The sequence below is a fragment of the Thamnophis sirtalis genome, unplaced genomic scaffold (genome assembly GCF_051295495.1).
Source record: "Thamnophis sirtalis isolate CommonGarterSnake01/CBP01778 unplaced genomic scaffold, rThaSir2_p1.2 scaffold_2, whole genome shotgun sequence".
In the NCBI taxonomy this organism is placed as follows: domain Eukaryota; kingdom Metazoa; phylum Chordata; class Lepidosauria; order Squamata; family Natricidae; genus Thamnophis; species Thamnophis sirtalis.
Genome location: NW_028261382.1, coordinates 128476742 through 128499873, shown reverse-complemented (window position 1 = coordinate 128499873; position 23132 = coordinate 128476742). Strand labels below are relative to the sequence as shown.

Sequence of the window (23132 nt, the reverse complement as noted above, 5' to 3'; positions counted from 1 at the left end):
ATATATAGTCTAAAAACCCAAAATACAACTGTAACTGAACAAATTAACAATGTAGCCATCCAGACAAGCTCTATCTGAGATTGTGCTTCTTCCTGACCAGGAAGAATCAGAAAGGAAGAATTAAATAAGTAGGAAGCTAAGTTTCCCCAGTTCTCTCCCCCCTCCCCCCGTCCTGCTGTTGTGTGTCAACATGCTCTGGGTCCCATCAATTAAATTATGCCATCTGGTGAGGCCCAAGAAACTCATCTTTTCTGTCATAACACCTGCCCTTTGCAGCATCCTGGCTTTGTTTAAATGTTCCATTAAAACCTAACGGTATCCCCAGGCTCTGGGTTAATATAGCACATGGTCTCCTTGTTTAGCCTTCTGGTTTTAAATGATTGGATTGCCCCCACTCCAAGACTTCCATGATTTCTGCATTTTATAGTATTTTTATAAGTTGCTCAGGGTTGTATTGGGGTGGCCTATATATTTCATAGAGAGGACGTGGTGGCTCAGTGGCTAAGATGCTGAGCTTGTCAATCAGAAAGATCGGCAGTTCGATGGTTCAAATCCGTAGCATTGCATAATGGAGTGAGCTCCCATTACTTGTCCTAGCTTCTACCAACCTAACAGTTTGAAAGCATGTAAAAATGCAAGTAGAAAAAAATAGGAACCACCTTTGGTGAGAAGGTAACAGTGTTTCATGCGCCTTCTGTGTTTAGTCATGCCACCACATGACCATGGAGACATCTTTGGACAGCACTGGTTCTTCGGCTTTGAAATGGAGATGAGCACTGCCCACTAGAGTCAGGAACGACTAGCACATATATGTGAAGGGAACCTTTACCTTTACCTTATATATGTCTCAAGACTTGATTACTGTAACACGCTCTACATGGGGCTGCCACTGAAAAGTGTTCGGAGACTACAACTGATCCAGAATGCAGCCACGCGAGCGATATCGGGTGTACTGAGATACACCCATGTTACACCTATCCTCCGCGAGCTGCACTGGCTCCCTATCGGTCTCCGAATGGGCTTCAAGGTGCTGGTTATTACCTTTAAAGCCCTACATGGCCTAGGACCTGGATATCTGCGAGACCGTCTCCTGCCACATACCTCCCAATGGCCGATAAGATCTCACAGGATGGGCCTCCTCCGAGTGCCGTCGACCGGACAATGCTGGCTGGTGACTCCTTGGGGGAGGGCCTTCTCTGTAGCTGCTCTGACCCTATGGAACGATCTACCCCCAGAGATCCGGACCCTTCCCACTCTCTCGGCCTTCCAAAAGGCCACTAAAACCTGGCTATTCCGGCAGGCCTGGGGCTGTTGACCTCATGAATGAGTTCTAGCCCCACCTACATTGAGTGCATGACGTGTTTCTTTTAAATCTGTTTCTTCTTCTCTATTTTTTAATTTTTTTTTCTTAGAATTGTATTCTGTAAGCCGCCCGGAGTCCTTCGGGATTGGCCGGCATATAAATTCATTAAATTTCCATTTCAATTTCAGTAAAGAAAAAGAAAGGGATAATTATCAGGGCAATAAGATTAGACAAAGTTACGTTCATATACTGTAATATTATAAGCCTCTGATCTAAGTTAGTAAACCAAAAGTCTTCACATACTGTGCCCCAAACAAATCAGACAAATGATGGCTAAAGTATGGCCTGAGTCATACATAGTAAAATCTGAGCTTAGCAAAAGAACAAACGAACAAACAAAATACACTATGCAATTACTGTTGAACCTGGTCTAGAGTCTTCATTACACCCAGCTGCTGAATGTTTTCACAGCAGCATCCAGTAATAGAAATATTCCTGATAAAGAGTGTCTCTTTTAAATTAGGAATGGTGCATGGAAGGGTCACATGAAACGGCTTCCTGGAAGAAGATTACAGTGGTGAGAATATGGAGGCATTTATTTAACAAAAAGTTCCTTTAGTGTCAGATAGCCTGGTGATGCATGTACTACAGTGCTGTCTTCATAACCTAGTCATTATAGGCCAGTGCTCGCCCTCTTCCTCCTCTGGATTCTCTCATTTGTCAATGTATTTTTAGAAATGTGGCTTGGAAATGAAGGTTGCCTTCAGGGCACTACTATGCTGAAGTTTATTATTCATAGTAAGCATTTCATTCTTGAGTCGTTGTGTGGTCTTTGCTGAGGTTTCTTTGGAACAGACTGGCCTAGATTCCCTACCAATTCACATTTAAATGTGTTCGGGGAGCATGACCTAGTTGTCTCCCAGCTGTCATAGAAGGCTAGAAGGACAGGAAGAAGCCACCTACAATCCTATATTTTATTTGCAATTAGAGCAAAAATCAGAGGAGGCAGGAATGGAAGACAAATGCTTGCAAGAAACACAACACAGAACAATAAATATCCAAAACAAAACAGAGCTATTAAGGAAGCTACTGTGCATAAGAAGAGTAGCCATAAAAGCCAAAAAGACACATTCATAATTCCCTCTTAGTTGTTTGGTACATTCACAAATGTGCACCCTTTAGATTTAGCATACACACCTACCTATGGCAGAATGCAGTATTTTGCTGTAATGTGCTGTTGTCTTTACTACCTAACATGTGATGATCGCAAATACTGCATTCCTCTGAACTCTGTCAAAGAAGTCACTTGCATATTTAATTTTGCTCCTAGAGAACATGGCCACACATTATCAAAAATAGCAGCTGCTATTTTTAGAGAACATTTTCAAGTGGTTAGTTCTGGTGCTGTTTCAGGAAAGTGAAATAAAATAATAAATCCTTGCGGCATGTTCTGATTCTTCCACAGAAGGGAACATCTCCCATCTCCCATCATTTCTGCAAACTTGTAGCTTTAAAGGGGACATGGTGGCTCAGTGGCTAAGACACTGAGCTTGTCGACCAGAAAGGTCTGCAGTTCAGTGGTTCAAATCCCTAGTGCTGTGTAATGGAGTGAGCTCCCATTACTTGTCCCAGCTTCTGCCAACTTAGCAGTTTGAAAGCATGTAAAAATGCAAGTAGAAAAAATAGTAACCACCCTTGGTGGGAAGGCAACAGCATTCCATGCACCTTTGGTGTTTAGTCATGCCAGCCACATGACCATGGAATTGTCATCAGTCAGCGCTTGCTCTTCAGCTTAGGAATGGAGATGAGCACTGCCCCCTAGAGTCAGGAATGACTAGCACATATGTGCGAGGAGAACCTTTACCTTTATAGCTTTAAAATAAACAGTATATCTTCATTATGTTTTCATTTTTTCAAGGAAAAGATCAGGTAGGCATCCAGGATTGCAACCTGGATTTAAGAAAGAAGCTGCCCAAGATGAAGGAAGGTTGAAGATTGACTTAGTTCCTGGATTCCACGGAAGTACAAGATTATCCCTGAACAACAGACACTCTTTTTGTATTAGAAGTAGTATTAGGCAGGTATATGGAGAATGTTTGTGTGTGTCTTTGAATCTGTGTTGACTCTGGCAAGTGCCTGAATACATCCCTGCAGTTTTCTTGGCAAGATTGTGGTTTGCTATTCTTCTATAAGAGGTGTAGATTTATATATTTGTTAACAGATAGATTAACATGGTTGTTCTTTAATGTCTCAGCTAGGTTTCCCAGATCCTCTTTTACTTCCTTTAGTTTTTGTCCTAAACGTTTTGTGGCTTGTTTTCTTTTGTACCTTCCCCCCTCCTTTCCCTTTCCCAGCTTACTTTCCCTTGATTTTCTTCTTTTATTCTTTGCCTCCTTTCTCCTGGACTACATTAATAGGCCAAATATCAGGAAGCATTGTACAACTACCCGATTAAGCAAAAGCACCAACATTTTGTGGAAATTGTATATTCAGAAGATTGATGCTGTGAAGTTGTACGAGAGTAGCAGCAGCGCCAATATTTTTATTACACATTTCTGGGCTATAGATCAGAAGCATTCTGGGGCTGAGGGATTTTTTGGGTGGGAAATTTTCCCCAACCTATTTGCAGAATTACTTTCTTTTGAAGGCTTTTGGGTCTTATGACACATACTTTGATTTTTTTTCAGGCATTTTAAGGTTTTTATGCACTTTTGAATGTCAGAAACATCCTATTATCTTTTTTTGTTGCAAAGAGACATGCTGAGAGGACTAATAGTACAATAACACCATACTGGTGAGAGTGGGATGGAGTTTAAAGTGTATATTTTGCTTTTATATAGGTTAAACCACATTTTCACTTCGTTTATATTGTTAATTGCTGAAGAGTAGAAAGAAATTCTGACTAATTTCCCATAAAATGTCATGATGTGATTACAGGGAGTTTTGAAAGGGACATAAAAATTGCTAAAGCCACTTGTTGCTGATAGTTATTGATCACCAGACAAAAACAAGGGACCACATTGCTTTTAATATTTTGGAGGATGGATTTTAAACTCAGCGTTTGTTTTGATGTGACTACCTTGTCTTTTCCCTCATGAACCTGTTTTCAGTCTATATATTCGTAGACAAGTCTTACTTTTGGGGATATGCTTATTACCTATATAAGATATGATATTAACTATTATACATAAATAAATACATTCTTAAAGCAGACAATCAAGACCCAGGGACGTTGCCTACTGCCTGCTGTTCTTCATGGATTTCTAACTACAGTGAAGTAAAATGCATTAATTCTAGAAGAAATTTTGAATTGAGCAGCTGCACAAAATAGTATAGAATTAGCTCTGATTTTATAAGACATTCAGAGGTGGGTTCCTACTAGCTTGGACTGGTTCAGCCGAGTAGCTAATAACTCGGCTGGCCACACCCTCGAACCGGTTCTATCGGCATCAAGGTAGGCATCACCATCTTGTATTTTTGCTTCTGCACATGTGCAGAAGCAATTTTTACAGTACTGTGCATGCACACATAGCATGCATCAAGCACCCATGCGCCCACAGCACATCCCTGAGTGAACTGGCAGCAGCGGCAGCCGGAACTCACCCCCGAAGACATTCTTTTGAGTGGAATCTGTTCAGACTTCCTTGCTTGTTTGTTCAAAAATGCAGCAATTTACTTGACTGCCTATCTGTCATCCAAGCAATGGTGGGATCCTGATGGTTTAACAACCAGTTCGATGATTGCATGCTTTGTGTACGCATGCAATCCACTCTGTCACGCAAGTCAGCTGAGAAGATATAGGTCAATATAGTGCATGGGCGAGTGAGCGGGCCCATCTAATCATTGGAGCTACTGGTTCATCCAAACCAGTCCAAACCAGTAGAATCCCACCCCTGCATCCAAGCAAACTACTCTTTACCAAGAATTAATTTAAAGACATATGAACTATATGAATATACTGAACCTTCAAGGACATGTATATTTACATCTCTAAACTGTATTGAGAGAATAAAGCCTTTCTTACCAATATACAGTATAAAGAAATGTATCTTTGACCCATTTATTTGGGAGGTTTGCTAAACAACAGAAAATCAAACTGTAATGCTGCTAGGGAAGAAACCGTGATAAAGTTTTGCAATATTATTTTCCAACATATACAGGAATCAATGCCACCTTGTCCCATATTTAAATAAAACGTATGCAAGAAGGAATGAACCAGCCTAGGACAGTTTATAGCCCTATAGGCTTTGCCAGTTTTATGAAGACATTCTCCAAGTGATAGACAAGATTGATGTCAAAAACATAGGAGAAGTCAGAAGGTTACAAACTTTGAAAGGAGATATTTCTTTTATAACCTCCCCAAGTCATCTGAGAATCTCCTATACATAAGGCAAAATAGAAGTCTAATCACAGTTGTCACAAAACAATAGGAACCTCACTCCAGCACCTTTCTAAATTAATCCTAGTGTCAGTTTACACTGATAATAATTATTCTTTGCTGCTTCTAACTAATGTGAATTCTTCAGAACTGTTTCATAATTGAGAGGTTATTTTAAATCTTTATAATGACACACAGTAGTAATAATTTAGATCATAAAATTACAGAATAAGAGAGTGATTTTCACCTAATTAGAATTTTCTGATTAGAATTCTTTCATTACAATCTTTAAAAAAAACCATAATAAACATATAATTATAGGATAGGTGAAAAAAATGATTTGCCTGGTTCATGCATTATTAAATGCTTCTTAAGTGAATGGTATATGTGCATCTATTTCATAAATGAGTACTGGCTCAGTGAATTTTGATGTATACAGGAAGCTATGACCTGCCACATCTGTAAGAAGGAATGTAGAGGTTGATAGCTATAGGATGAATATCTTTACATAGACCGAATGCTTTGGACTAGTGACAGCAAGCAGCTATATAGGTTTTGACCTCAGATAGGCTCAAACAAGAGTTCAGACATTCAGTCAGAAAACATTGGAGTTCAAAAATGTGAAAGGATTAATGGTATTCATGGATTGATTGACTGATTATGTATCATCCATTTGTTGTTGACAGTTTGAGACAACATAGCTAGATTTTTCCCATGACAATCTATCCCTAACCTGGCCTTTTAGCCAGTGGTGGGATCCTGCCAATTTAACAACTGGTTTGGTGATCGCATGCATCAGCTGTTTTAACAAAACTTACCTTCCACATTACTTCTGGCAAGTAACACAGCTGAGGCATGGCAACCCACTCTGCCACGCCAATCAGCTGAGAGGATATATGTAAGTAAAGTGCAGGAGCAGGTGGGCCGGCCAACCTGATAGTCAGAGCTAACCGATTTGCTCCCCAGCTGATCATGGGAGCTACCGGTTCACCCAAACCAGTCCGAAACGGCTGAATTCCACCCCTGCTTTTAGGTCTTTCAATGGTATACTCATCGCTTCTATAACATTGAGTTCTGACCCCCTCCTTCGTCCAGTAACAAATGCCAAGACAAGCTTAACTGGAATTTCACAGCACTTTAATTAACAGGAAACATAAACTTCGGTGGATGAAAGCCCAAGCATAAACAAACAGATAAGAACCTTGGCAGCAACTCAGACTTTGACATAGGCAGATAACAGCTTCTCCAGCGTTATGAATGAAATTGAATCCTGCAAATCAGACTCCTCCCCGAGTCCCTCCTTAAATACAATCTTGAGAGGAGCCTAATTACAACCAGCTGAGTCCAATTATCTTTTGTAACTGCGTAGCTGTGTTCTCCGTCGATCTGCCTGGCATTGCCTAGCATCCAGGACCACCTCCCTTGTCTCCTCGTCACTACTCCAAGGCCTGACATCATAAGCACCCTCCCTTCGGCTCTCACTGCAGCTCCATGGCTCAGGCGCCTCCTGGTGGCCAACCAACCTCTCTGCGCCCTGCTCGGAGTCAGAACCCTGTCCAGGGTCCTCCACCTCTTCCAGAGCCGACTCATAAGGCCCCTCACTGTCAGAGTCTGTTTGCAGCTCCAATGGCTCCTGCTGGGCCACAACACATTGTGGTTCACTTCTTCTTCTACCTTCTGTTTTTCCCAGCATTAGAGTTTTCCCCCAGAGAAACATTCCTAGTCTCTTCATGAGTGGTGTTACCACCTCCATTCTTGTCCATGATATGTTTCACCTTGAAGTACAGTTCTTTGAATGGGTTTTGAATTTCCTTGTACTCAAAATGATTATAACAGGCTGCAATAGAATTTATTATCAGACCTTTTTTATAAAATGGAAGGACTCATCTTACAGTTATTTTCTGAAAAATCTATAGGTAGATGCTCAGGTCATTTGAAGGTTTTCTGATATGCTGTGACTCTTTTCTATATTTAAGCTCTAGCAATGTATTTTTTTTTTAATATACAGTATGTGCTTGAGGAGGGAAAAGCTGAAATTTACCTAGTTAAAATTGTAGGTTGGGAGGTATCTTAGTTTGCATGACCTCCTGGTCCTAATGAAGTAGGTATGCAGCTCAAGAATGTTCTTAAAGTCAACACCATCTATATTGGTAACATATTCTATGATTTCAAGCTTCTAAGCTCATTAGGAGCCCTTTTAAAAATGGGATTAGAGCAATATACCTTTTGCTTCTCACTACCTTGCAAAACTTTCAGATTTAGTCATCTTGATTATCATTAGGTTCAAAAATTCTAAACATGACACATGACATTCTTTTAGGTTAATTGAACTGCCTCTGTGCATTTCTAGCTAAGTTCTACTGGTAAAGTTTAACATATTAAATTATTCTATCTTGCAATAGTTTAATAATCTCTTTTACTCTTGTGACCATATTTAATATCTAAGGTCTGTATCAGAGATCATGGGTTCTTTCAAAAACATTGTTCAGCCATGGTCCCTAAATTCCACTGTTGGATTTGAGACTGCTTCTCAATTCTTTCTGATCAGCCAAAAAGATTCAAGGTGGTTGGTATCACTTAAGTAATGCCACTTTGTGGGAATAAGGTGATGTGACCTCTGTGTTGCTGCATCTGCCCAATGGAATATTGTTCAAGAGCTTTGGTGGCCCAGTGGTTAGAGTGCAGTACTTCAGGCTAATTCTGCTTGACTGCCAACTGCTAGCAGTTCGGCAGTTCAAGTCTTACCAGCTCAAGGTTGACTCAGCATTCCATCCTTCTGAGTTTAGTAAAAAGAGGACCCAGATTATTGGGACAATATGCTGACTCTGTAAACCACTCAGAGAAGGTAGGAAAGCATTGTGACGTGATAAATAAGTACTATTGTTTTTGCTATCTCCTCTAAGGTTTGTATGACCCTTCTCTATAGTCCCCTAAGAAAGCATTCAACAGTCTCTGAGCTAGAATGATGTGGGATTCCACTAACTGCCAGCAATAGAGCAGAATTATTGTGCCCCTCTCAAATTAGTTTTCTCTCTTTGACTCTGTCACCCTTTGTAAAGCATTCAGCACCACTGATTTGTGAATGACCTTGAACACCGATTGAATATAGACAGATAAATATTTCTTGTGATCTGAAACATGCCTCTTTTGCATACATCTCCTGTATCTTATAATATCACCCTACAGTATGATTCCTTTTGTGTATTTTGTTTTTTTAAGATTTCATATTAAGAAGTGGCTTATAAATTCCTGCATACTTTTAATCTTGTAAATAAAAATGCCCATGTTTGTATTATGATTGCACAAAGGTATGAATACTTATTTGGAAGCAAGCCCATTCAATTTATAATGCAGGCTGAGCTGCAGGAATCTCTTCCCACAGCCAGGGAAAATCTAAAATGTCATTACTGCATACTTATGAGTCAAGCCTAATACAATTCAAACCACCACTAATGTGTGAATAATAGTTGACAGTTTCCAAAGTATACTAGTCAAACACAATTTAGATCAGATGTTTAACATGGTTTTATGGCTCACCACATATTCTATTGCTGCAAAGCTAGAGATTTTTAATACCTCACCAACCATTTAAAGTCAAATATAATTGCATAATATTGCAATAAAAATGTATGCTGGCATTTTAAACCGTATTCATGAATATTTTATTCTATATTTTAATAAAAGCATGGAGTTTAGTAGATTTTTATATCTTATAGATGTGTAGTTTGAATTAGTTTATAGTTCATTTTAATTTTCCAAAATGTTTCCTTCATTTTCACTTTAAAGTATTTCCACCTGGTTATCGTATATATATTGTATAAATGCCTTCATCTCATGGATACACATTTCACTTGACATTTCTTTCTACTAAAATATTACATATGTTGTAGAATGTCACTATCTTTTCATATACAAAATAAAGTGTTAAAAATAAATACCAATAATCAATGAGATTGTTGTTCACAATATACACTTACCCATCTCACAAATGTAACTCTGGGTAATATAGTCTTCCAGTGCAGGACAAATGCAACTTGTGCACAATTTATGCCAAGGTTTTCCAGGCCACGATTGCCACCTGCTGTTTGAACAGGATTTGTGAGTCACAATCTGGGCACCCCAGATTATGCCCAAGGTCTATTTGGGACAGTGGAACCCCTATCCAGCAGCAAAGATGGTAAATTCCCAGATCTGGAAGCCACAAAACCACGATCATTCAATTTTGCCAAAATTCATCTGAAGCCTGTTTTTAACTGAAACCCCCATAGCTTCCAAATATTAAGACAGGACTTTCATAGCCTCATTAATTGGGCAGATTTCTTGTTTAGATGCTATTTTGTATATGACTTCTTTGCTGCTCCCCACTTTTGTGGACAGCTCAGTAACTAACAACATCCTGCTGTTTTATCTGAGGATAAAATGCTAGAAGATTAAATTTTTGCTATCTAATTGCTATATTTGACACATCTATATATGTGCAGATAAGTATACTTCAAGGGGGAGAAAATTAGGGCATTTGAGCAATTGGGCTGCCCTTTCTGAGTTTAACTCTTTAATGGCTTTAAAATCTTCCTTGGTAATTTTGGTTTCGGCTGAATTATCTCTGAAAAACTGGGTCACCTGAAATCAGTCTGGAGCAATATATAAGAGTAGGATACTCTAAAGCAGAGGTGTCAAAATCACCTTGTCATGGGAATTTTACATGACGTATTGGGACTTTCCCCCCACCCCTTCATTAAACCGGGCAGGGTGTGACCAGCATGTGATGTATCTGGCCCGTGGGCCAGGAGTTTGACAGCCCTGCTCTAAAGCCGTGTTTTTCAAGCTCAGCAACTATAAGTGGTATGGACGTCAATTCCCACAATTCCTCAGCCTAGAATTTTGGGAATTGAAGACCACCCATCTTAAAATTGCTGAGCTTGAGAAAAACTGCTCTAGGTACCAAATCCCTTAGTGCTCCAGAATTACCAATCCCCAAAATATACTTTCCATGTCTGTGTTGACACAATCCCCTAGTTGAATAAACAATTAAGTCAAACAGCAGTTGATCTGGAGCTTCTTTGGTTCATAAACCTGTTCACGGTTTAGCTATTAAAGTTAAAGAACCAAGTTCAATTTTTGTTTTCAACATGTTACAACCAGGTGGCGGCTGGCTGGTGTGGCTGGTTACTCTGTCTCTTACAGCTTGCCTTGGAAAGTTGTGTGGGCTTCATCACTTGAGATTTTCAAGAAGAGATTGGATTGCCATTTGTCAGAAATGGTGTAGGGTCTCCTGCTTGAGCGGGGGGTTGGACTAGATGACTTATAAGGTCCCTTCCAACTCTGTTAATTTGTTATATGTTATATGTTATCTTAGCATTTATAATTTCCCTTTCAGCCTAGTGGATGCAGGAAAAGAAAGATATCTTTTAGATGTCAGTAAACAACAATACCAAAACTTTTAAAAAAAATCAAGTTCAATATTATCAATATTAGTATTTCTCAAGATTGGCAACTTGAAGATGTTCAGTAACGATGGCTAGGGAATTATGGGAATTGAAGTCCACAGATCTTCAACCATCCAAGGTTGAGAAACACTGACCTATGCCTTCAGAAACACTGATTGCATATTCTCCATTCTGAAAGAGACATGTTATTATATCCCACTTCACTTAGGGAGTGATTTGAGTGAACTGAATCCTCTGGAACTATTGTTGAATTGCGAAAAGACTCTATAGTTGAAATTCTATTATTGTCACCAACATTTCTCATCACTTTAGTTGTTGCATCTGTAAATATGAATGCCAGCTTAGCCTCTGACATTCAGAACCTCAGGTGATGTGTGGAGACCATGTTCGGGTGGCATATCCTATAATTGCAAAGCATTGTGGCATTTCAAGAGCTTATAATTAAGAGTGGCAAAAGCTGCTTTTTTTGGCAACTGTGGACTGTACAAACTGTTCCTTTGAATTCCTGGAGAAATGTCCAGTTTAAAGCCCTAAATACTATAATTTGGAACACTAAATTGTTATGCTATACCTCGTTTCTCATTTTGATATTATTCTGTTTGAAACAAGGCTTTTTAGATGAAATGGGAGATTTTTACAAGCAACCTGAATCTTTGCTCTTCTGACATCTCCTCAACTAGATATGTATGCCCATAACATAAGCATGTGAAAAGGCTGAGCACTGATGGCGGCTGGCATCCATATTGATAATTGAATGATATTGTTTCCAAAGAGGCTCAATTTGTTGTATCTTTAAGCATACATACATACAGTAAATTATGATTTCCATTGTTCCTTTGGTCCAATTTTTCTCTTTATCAAAGAGAGGTGCCACATACTGAGGTGCCACATTTTATCAGGCACCAAACAGCTTTTTTTCATTTAAGAAAAGAGTGAAAGGGGATTTTGGTTTAGGCTAAGGGTGGATTGGAAAGAAATAGTGGGTGACTTTTTGGCCATCTATTTCCCTACTCACGATCACCCAGTGGTATTCAAGGTTGATATTCAGCCACATAAAAATCACACTTGGAAATCCAATGTTGGAGGTAGCTTGAGTTGGAAGATAAATATATGCATTTCTAGCCTGCTTTTCAGTAGCAGCTGAAAGCATCTGCAATGCTTTAAATTGTACTTATTAAAATTACTTAAAGGGGGGTGGGGTTGCAAACCTGAATGACAGGGTTAGACCTAAATTACTTGCCATGGTATAATAAAAGGGTACAATAGGGGGATTGCAATTTTTTAAAGGAAAAAGTCCCCACTTAATCTCTCATCTCCATCTCTGCCTGACATAATAGATTATTATTGTAATTACTAAATCATTTAGCAAAAAATTGGTATATTTTATACTTTACTGTTACTAGGACGACTGTAACTGCCATTACTGATATTTCTCTAAAACAGGCTACAATTTGAGTCCAGTGAAAGTCTTGGATTAAAATACTAAAGTCCTGTGATAGGGGAAATAAGGAATAAGATAAAGTTTTAGTAGCACTTTGTCTCAGACATGACATCAATGGTATTTCTTAGATGTCAGAACAATTAGCCTCTTCAAAACCATTGCAGAAAGATGTAAATAATTTTTTAAAATCTAGGTATGACTTTATTCTCCCATTACACCAGGGGTGGTTGCTGCTGGTTTGGCTGAACTGGTAGTGGCAGCAGTGGGAGGCTCCGCCCACCTGCCCAAATACTTCGGTGCATGTGCAGAAGCATTGTACGTGCACATGAGCGCAAACCAACCAGTAGTAAACCAGTTAGCAACCCACCACTGCATCACACCAGTCTGTTAAATTAAAATGTCCCCAACTGAACACTGGGCCCCATTCAAATCAAGTTGTGAAATTCAGTTCTCATAATAAACACACAGATATTTGTATTCCTTACTAACCTCTAGAAAAGAAGATGAGAAATATCCAGTTCTCCTTATGTTGCTGAATTTTTATTTTTAGTATCCCTCACTCTAGCTGGTATAGCTAAGAATTGTGGGTTTAGTAAGTGGCACAAGTTCTTGATACCTGGTTTAAATTAGTTGGGGAAATTAGACCCTGGGCAAATTAGTTGATCTATGCAACTATAGAACAAGAGGGGTGCTATTATTTTCTATGGATAATTTTCCTGCAGACCTATTCTAAGAACTGAAGAAGAACATGAGACTGTCTATAAAGTACTAAAAGTCATTCCTGATATTAATGAGCAATTATCTGAAGAAGAGATAAAGGAAGTCAGCAAAGTAGTTGTAAGAGAATACTGGGTGAAGGAAAGTACAGGTAAGTAAACAAAGTTTTTTTTTTTAAAAAAAATGTGGTTACTTCTTGAAGGGCCAGAGGTACCAGCTAATGTAAGCCAAAATAAAACGATGGAACTTGTAGTCCAGTTTTATTATGGAACCAAAGCAACTCCAAGCACTGGACCAACTTATTTTATTATATTAGGTATGTAATTACTTCTCCCCCTATGGCAGGCAATTTTAGCAAATAACTTTCTATTACAAGATTACATTTGAATTTTTTTTTTATAATAATTCATTTTTGGGGTATCTTTTATTTTTCTCTTGCTCCATTGACATTGACTTTCATCTCTATTCTAATGCTCAAGTTTATTTCCTTCCTCCTGTTCTATAATGGAAAGTAAAATGTCATTCTGCTAGAAAGATAGATGTGAAGAGTCTTTTAATGAGAAGTGCAGATACGGTGATTATGTTTTTACCATTAGATTATTTTTCTTTCAAATACTAAAAGTGGAATCTTTTGTTATTAAATCATCTGGTTTAACATTGTAACATTTGTCCTTCCTCCACATCCCTTATCCAAAACCTTTTTCTTTTTGAATTTTGATTCTTCCTTTCATGTCATTCTCAAATATATTGGAGGTGTACCTAATATTGATTCTATATGAAATGAAATGATAATATCTGTTAACTACCCACGGTGGCTTTATATAAAGTAGAGTTAAAGTTAAAAACTCTAGAGACAATATAATGGTCACCAATATAGAGTCAAACCAGCATACTTCCACCAAAATTTAATTTACAACTGCAATCCTGGAATATACTGGGGTTGATAGTGTCAAACTGGCTGCATCATGTTGCTGACACATGACATTTTGTAACATTTTTTCAATTCACAGAGCTGGGGTGGGCATGGCCTGTGTGTCACCATTCGGCCTTCAGGCCACTAGTTTGAGACCCTTGGCCAAGCGATTAGCAGGATCCATAGACTCAACCAGCCCGTTTCCTGCAGGAAATCAGATAAGAAGATATCCATGGCCAATTATCAGTAAAGACTGGAAACCAGATTAAAAAGTATTCTGGTATATATCGTACATTTTGAGTATATATCTGAAAAGCATAATTAGGTTGCCATGACATCAAATCATGTTATTTTCAAAATACCTCACAAATTAGTTTTAACAAGTTTTTGAAAGGATTCAATCAGAATTTTGGGAGAAAATAACAATCTCTCCTAATCCAACTCACATGTGTGTGCAGATTGAATTTGGCATTTGCCCAAAGATTTAGGAAAGTCCTAGCTGCCACACAGATTACCTTCATCTAAGTAACACTCATCCTCTATAGAAGCATGATGTGTACAAACCAGGGGTGGGTTCCTGCCAGTTCTAACTTCTTCTATAGAAGAGGTTCCACAAATCTACAGTGCCGTTTAGAACCGGTTCCAGCTCCTTCCCCCTGCCCATCCACACATCATCAAGATGAAGAGCAAGAAGAGGAATTCTGGGAGTTGAAGTCCACAAGTCTTAAGCTGTCAAGTTTGAACACCTCTGGTTTTTTTTCTAAAGGGTTAGGGGTGCAAGGGTCTTGTAACTTGACAGCTTTAAGACTTGCACACTTCCTGAGTGTACCACATTGCCAGAGTTCCTGAGCCAACATGACTGGAATTCTGAGAGTTGAATTCCACAAGTCTTAAAGCTGTCAAGTTTGAACACCCCTGGGTTTTTTTTCTAAAGGGTTAGGGGTGCAAGGGTCTTGTAACTTGACAGCTTTAAGACTTGCATGCTTCAAGTGCCAGAGTTTCTGAGCCAACATTTTGGTTGCTAAGCAAGAGCATTGTTAAGTGAGTTTCACCACATTTTACAAGTTGGCCACCCCCACCCAGTCACATGGCTGGCAAGCCACTCCCACCCGGCCACATGGCCAGCAAGCCACTCCTACATAGCAGGGCACACCTACAGAAGAGGTTCTAAAAAATTTTGAAACCCACCACTGGTACACACTCACAAAAGTCAATTGAGTTGTACTTTATATCCTCACAGTTTCCCCCAAGCAGCTGCCTGTGGTGTCAGAATGAAGAGAAGAGATCCTTACTCTTGATTGTCTGATTCTCTCTCTCTCTTTCCTTCTCTTGGAGGTGACAGTTGTTGGATCCAAAGAATGAAGCTCATGAATGGGCTGTAGTAACAATAATCTATATATATATAAGTGAAATACCACTCAAGCATCATTGTGAAATCACCAGAACTGTAAAGCCTACAAACTTGAAATTTGGCACATATGTTCCTCTTGGCTTCTAGATGCTCGCTAAGAAATGATTTTTTGAAATGACCACCAGATCATTTGTATTTCTTATATGGTTATTAACACACTCTGACGATAAGGAGTTAGACATTCTACTCCCCCTTCCCACCTGAAAAGAAATCTGTTTCTGGGGAGAGGAGAGGCCGATTGTAACTACTCATTAATTTTCAAGCTGTAAGTGTCGATTTATCAAACTCGATCACATAGTTTCCTAGGGGAGCAAGGATATCCAGCTAGTAAGTAACATACAGACAAGGGGATTTTCATCTAACCTGCTTCCAGGATGAATTCAACATCGATGTAGAAAAATAAAGTGAAGTTATTGTAAGGATTTTATTTTTTATTTATTATGAAAATTCATCTCAGTGCTATTTGTTTCAGTTCACTAAAATACTGTTAAGAAATATTCTGTTTTTGATAACACATAGAGTTCCAACTAGAATTTTATATTATCTTTTTTAAAAAATCAGTCTTGTCTGACTTAGCAAAAATTGAGAAACCAAGATTCAAATAATAATATTGTTTGAATCAATCAAATATGTTCATTTGTAAGAGTTAACTATTGTGCTTATCCTTTGAAATACAAATATAAGCCAACTAAGAAGAATATAGTAACTGAAGGACATGTTATTAATAGACAGACTAAGCTGTAATTTTAGCAGACGGGAATTATATTAGCATAAATTAAGACAATGAAAAGGACAATTTTAAGGTCAAAACTTGTGATTGGGATGATTGGGGTGAAAGCCGGCATCTTATTTGGAAAACAAAACAACTTTATCTAAATCTTGTTTACTATCTTGGCCCCAAGGACAGTTGTGTTGGATTAGATGCTCTGTTGATTTAATATATTCAGTAAAACCTGCAATATGGGGGCACAGAATGAGATCTAAAATTGTTGAGCATCAATGTGCAAACGAGATAAAAGGTAATCTTAATGATTCAGACTGCCACATTATGCTTTTTTTTAAAAAAGCAGCTCTGCATCAATGTGCAATCTTTTCCAGTTCTTTGAACCTGGTAAAGCAATATTTCAATCTCATCTGATTTGGCAGGCTAAAAATAAACACAAGATTGACTTTTTCCTAAGTGAGACTGACTTTACAAAAATAATACATGCCTGATGAGTCTTTAATCTCCCAAGATCATTTTATATAAAAAAGTCAGGGGGTCTAGGAATATGAAAAGTAGTGAGGTTGCTTCTATTAATGGTTCCTTCCTCATATACATAACTTCACAATAACAGCTTCATTTTGAAAAGGTATTGCAAAGACTTCATATACATTAAATCAAATGTACCCTCAAATCAAACATCCACATGGCTGACAGGTCTAATGTCATGAGAAAAATTGCAATAAGACATACATGACACGTACTCAAGGATGTCACAAACCAACAAACCAGCTTTTAGGTACTTGGAAACCAACATCTGGGGGAGATATATAACTCACAGTATCTTCCTCCCCTATGTCCCCTGGAAGACATCCATAATGTCATCATCATCTTCTTTTAAAGACCCTATAATCCCTTGAAGGGTGGGGGAGTCTAGACAACTGGATGGAGCTGAGTGTTTACTGGCCAGATGCCCTTCCTGTCACCAATGTGGAGATTTTTTTCAGCAGATATATTCTCAGTGTGCCCGGAGAGAGAGAAATATCTGCCTCTACCTAGGATCGAACTCATAGCCTCCTGATTGTGAGGTGAGAGCTCCACCTCTAGGCCACCACACCACTCACACCCATAATGTCATGACTGAATCTGTGTGTGTGTGTGTGTGTGTGTGTGTGTCTTGACTCTTGGCAATTGCCTGGACAAGTTTCTGAGTTTTCTTGGCAAGGTTTTTTCAGAACTGATTGCCCACAGCCTTATTCCTAGGACTGAGAAAAAGATTGACTGGCCCAAGATCACCACTAGTTTTAGCCTAAGGCAAGACTAGAATTCATAGTCTCCTGACTTGTAGCCTGACACTTTAACCACTACATCAAACTGACTTTCTAAAATTCTCTCACATGGATAGAATAAGGAATACTGTTTTAACATTGTTGATTTTACTACTGACATTGCCTTGTTAGCCTTAAGATTTCCATTGCTTAACAATAACAGCGAATATAAGCAAGTCTTTGTATGTCCTGTTACGAAGAGTTCAAGATGAACCTTTCACATCTGTGAAAGGACAAACTACTCTGAATACAGATGAATGTAATACTAGCATGGAGCCTGTGCCACTGTTCTGCTTGGGTGTGTTTAAAGTAACAGAAAAATGAAAAAGCAGCATCAAGAGAAAGGAAATGAGACAGTTAGAGTTATCTAAAATTTTCTGGTGCTAATTGTTATGTGTAGAGAAAAAGTATTCATAATTATAATAATTTCAGTAAAAACTGAATTTAAACAATATAATTTACCCCGTTGGAGAAGGTTTTGTGCCTAGTCAGTCTGTAACGTTGGTGGTCATCTGTATGCAAAACAGATGGTCAAGTGTATAGTTTGTAAAACAGACTATACACTTCTTTAGAGTAAAATAATGACCACTTGATTTGTATGCTTTGAAATTCCTGTACATTAAAGATGTGAGGGTCCTTCTGAGACCCATTCATCTGGCACACGAAAGAAAGTGAGGCACATAAAAATAATAGACTGAACTTGAAATGCTGTCATCTTGACTTTTTTGGCCACCCTGCAGTCACCCAACTTCCAAGAATGTACTTCCTTGGGAATTGCCCCCAGCTCCCACTTTTCCTGCTTATAGAAAGACCTTCCTGTTCAACAATTTATTTTTAGTCTGAGTTTTGCTTAATGGTGGCTTTGACAATTGTGTGAAATTGTAAGCACCAATTGTTCTTAGTTTGATGCTTTCTGAATCTCGCTGAAAAGAGATGGAAAACGTCTGCAAAACATTGTTCCATAATCGACAGTGGTTTTAAATTGCATTGCAAATATGCTTTAAAAGCCTATTTACTAATTCACTCCCCCCACTCCAAATGTATATGGAAATTTGAAGGGCAGAAAAAAGTTCTGTACAGGGGGTTGGACTTTAAGATTTTCAAGATCATTTCCTTACATTCTATTTTTTAAAATTGGACATTATATGCGCCCAACTATGAAGAGTCCGTCTTGTTCTGCTTTGTGGCTTGGTCATTTTGGGGTTGGGCCTGATCAAAATTAAATGAAAGGGTAGAAGGATTTTGCGAAAATTTAGGATTGACTTGGATAAAGGTAGTCCTTGATTTACAAGCAAAATTAGGACTGAAGCATCTGTCTTTAAGCAGTGAGTTGTTAAGTGAGTCACATCTGATTTGATTGCTGCAGTTGTTTAACAAAGAATGAAGTTGATAAGCAAATCCAGCTGTTCCTATTGATTTTGCCTATCAAAAGCCTTCTGGGAAGGTCTCAAAAATGATTACCAGTGAGACCCCAGAACACTGCAATTGTCACAGATACATCCCAGTTGCCAAGCACCTGACATGACTGTGGGGATGCTGTGACAGTTGTAAATATAAGAACTAATTGTAAGTCAGTTTTTTCAGTGCCATCATAACTTTGAACAGTCGTTAAATGAATGGTTATAAGTCAAAAACGACCTATAGAGAGGTTCTACAGTTCTGCCACATGCAAAATGCTTCTGGGAAGGAGAAATGGTGTCAACTGTAAAAAAAAAAAAAAAAAAAAAAAAAAAACGGGGGGGGGGAGGAGAAGTTGTTGAGAATCATTAGTTGGCTCCTATCCCTTGAGACCATTTATTCTTGTTACAGTAAAGCAAGAGTTTTCACCATGAACACACATGGGGAAAGTGTTCTAGAACTTTGGGAAGTAGTTGGAACCTTGGGAATACATTTTTGGCACAGTTGGAATGTGGAGAATATATGTTGTGCTCATTTGCAAAGTCTCTAATCACAAAATAGCTGCTATAGACTAGCAAAGCACGACCTTCATTCCTTCTTCCCTTCTTTCTCTTTGGGCAGGGGGCCACGCCACAAAATGCTAGCTGCATCCACCCAATAAGTCTGTTTCCTTAAAAACAAGAGAACAAAGCTTTAGGGGCTGCTGTGCAGGTTCTGAAGTTTGCTGGAAATAAAATAGATGCTAGAAAGCAGCACTTTGCCAGTTTCCACATTTTGTTTCAAATGAAAAGGTTTTCTTTTAAGAAGTAAAAATGTCATTTTAGGCTGGGAACGTAGAAGATAACAGGAGGACTGCTGAGGCATAATGGTGTCTTCATAGAGACTTTTCTTCTACACATGTGCACACTACATGCTAGTTGCAAATATCCAAGCTGAAAATAAATTAACAGACATATATACTCAGACTACATGTGTTTGCTATTATAAAAGAGGATTTTAGGGTGAAATTTTTTTGTGAGGCTATAACTTTTGTCAGATAAACTACATACATTTTTGCAGTCAATGGCATTGTATCATCTCCGAGTTAGGAGCATGTATGTTTAATTTAGATATGGGTGTCATCAATCAATCATAAATTTTTCTTTTGAAACCAAGAGAGGAAAATTGAGCATTTCCAATGTTTCATGAAAATACGTTGGCTAGCTTAAGAGCCGAGGTGGCGCAGTGGTTAGGGTGCACTACTGCAGGCCACTTCAGCTGACTGTGATCTGCAGTTCAGCAGTTGAAATCTCAGCGGTTCAAGGTCGACTCAGCCTTCCATCCTTCCGAAGTAGGTGAAATGAGGACCCAGACTGTGGGGGCAATTTGCTGACTCAGTTTGCTAAAAAATCTGTAAACCGCTTAGAGAGGGCTGAAAGCCCTATGAAGCGGTATATAAGTCTAATAAATAAATAAATAAATAAACAAATAAACAAATAAACAAATAAACAAATAAACAAATAAACAAATAAACAAATAAACAAATAAACAAATAAACAAATAAACAAATAAACAAACAAACAAACAAACAAACAAATAAATAAATAAATAAATAAATTACACTTGTAGGTTTGTTACACTTCGGAATGCTATAGACATGTTTGTTCATTTTCTGTAATTTGGAAGTGAAATTATGATTTGTTTCTGTTTTAATTTTAATTACAGTTGATGCGAGCCAAGGATTCTATATTATACTTAGAGGCTCTGTTAAGCCACTGACAAAGTATTACAAAAGACTTATTGGAGGAAATTTTATTTCAGTGCCTCCTCAGGCAACTTCTGTTACAAATGAACCAAACCCAACCCAGGTAGCATCATCTGATATGGTAAGTTTAACAGAGATCTACCATTAAGCAAATATTAATAGAAATATTTAAGAAGGTCAAATTAGGTCCCTTACATTTTCCAGGACAGCCCGGATCTGACTACACTGCAGTCTGAATGCGGCCTGTATGTCTTGCATTTGATACCCCTGCTTTAAATGCCTTTATTAGAATTGGTTGCATGCAAGCCCAAATTTATTAGTATATTTTCTTATGCATTTTCATGTTTTAATGTGCCTTTTGGAAACAAATTTTATGTTGTTTTGTGTTACATTTTTCTTATAGCTCTGTTGGAAGTGAATGTGTATACGCATTGCAATGCTGCCTTATACGCATGTATATTTTTGTTATTTTTGTGATTTTGTTATTTCTCTGGTTCATACAGCTCACATTTATAATATTTTTTTAAAATTATAATTGTACTGAAAGTTTAAAAAAACAAAAGTTTGATTAATACAAACTAAATAAGTAAAGAAAGAAGGAAAGAAAAAAGTAGAAAAAATAGTAAAGAAAGCAAAAAGAAATGAAGGTGATTTCTAATCATCTTTACAGCAGTTATAAATACAATTGTAGTTATATTTACTGCTTTTTCTAAAGTTATATCACAACTTTATTCTTTCTATAATCTAACCTATATAATCATCAAAGCCATAGCTCTTAAATTGTGTTTTACAAACACCAAAAAAATTATAATTGCTTTCCAAGAAGCAATAAATATAAATATTGTTCTCTCTGTAATCAAACAGATCAATTTTGCATTCTCAGCAAATACTATCAGCTTCATCAACCATTCCTCTGTTGTACTTAATGCCAGATCTTTCCATCTTAGTACTACAATAATCTTGCTGTCGTTATCATATATAAAAATAAAGTTATATGACTTTTTTTTACAATTGTTTATCTACCAGCTCCAAGAAGAAAAGTTCTGGTTTCAGATATACATGAACATTTTAAGTCTTCTGTGTCAATTTGAACTCATAATCTTCTGTCTATTTTGCACCAAATGACCTACACTAAAAGTCAATTAAAAATAAACAGGAGAGAAGACAACAAACATTTTTGTCCCTTTTGTATTCCACAGGGTTATGTTAGATTGCCATTGACAATTATTTGCCCTTTTGATCTTACTCATCTAGTAGCATTCTCTCCAAAATTATTATTTTCCAAAACTTTGAAAAGAAAGACCAAGTTCAAATTGTCAAAGGCCTTCTCTGCCTCTAAGAAAATCAGTCTGACGTGGTTTTCATTAAATTGTTCCAAATATTCCAAAATAGCTAACCCACTTATAATAAATTATTCCTTTTAGGTAAAAACTCCCATTGCTATCTCATGGATAAATTCTTGCAAAATTATTTTGAACCTTTCAGCCACAATCATTGTAAAGAATTTATAATTATTATTCATTAATGATATCAGTTGACAGTTTCTTGTTGAAGTCAAATCTTGCCCCTCTTTAGGTATTAATATTATATTAGCCTCTTTTCCCCTTTCTGACATCTTTCCTTCTGTAAAATGGAATTCATTATATTTTGTAAAGGTTATAAAAGTTAATCCACAAAATATTCATAGTAAGAAGCCAATAATCCATCTGGTGTAGGCAATATGAACCAGATATTTTCCCCTGTTTTAGCCTTTTTTATAGCTTTACAAACTTTCCTTATTGTTATGGGTCCATTCGTAATCTGTTTCTGTTTCTCTATAATCTTCAATAAATTTTGTTTCTTTAAATATTCATCCATTTTCTCCAGGGAAATTTCTTCTCCTTTGTATAAATTGGGATAAAATTGATGAAATACTATTTGCATGCACATATTGTCTGTTATCACAGTATCTCCCTCCTACAGTTTCCATATTCTCTTCATAATTTGTATGCCAAATTGTGAACATTGGTTTACCTGCAAACTGAAATCTTTTATTTTGCGTAATACTTTTCTCTTAGTGTTAAAATTGATAAATGTCCCCCAAACCTAATTTGTTGAAAAATATTTGCCTTCTTTTATTTTTCTTTTCCCTCAATCAAAATAGCTTTAATGTTTTTCTACCTGCCCTTTTTGAGTTCACTATTATGTTGTATGAAGTAACGTCTCATGAAAGTTTTGCTTGTATTCCAAATTATTCTTATATTTGTATCTTAATAGTATTTCCATAAAAACTATTTAAATTTATTTTTATAATCCTCCAGTATTGCTTCTTTTGTAACAGCATTTCATTCAACCTCTATCTGAAATAAC

General features: G+C 37.5%; 1 protein-coding gene across 1 annotated transcript in view; it reads left to right on the top strand.

The window, feature by feature from the left end:
- The window catches only part of CNBD1 (cyclic nucleotide binding domain containing 1), a 109764-nt gene that overhangs the window by 47370 nt on the left and 39262 nt on the right, over positions 1-23132 (top strand). The window contains exons 4-5 of the mRNA XM_087703571.1: positions 13292-13437; positions 20744-20904. Coding sequence (XP_087559697.1) covers positions 13292-13437; positions 20744-20904 — 307 coding nt within the window. The remainder of the gene's footprint in view (positions 1-13291; positions 13438-20743; positions 20905-23132) is intronic.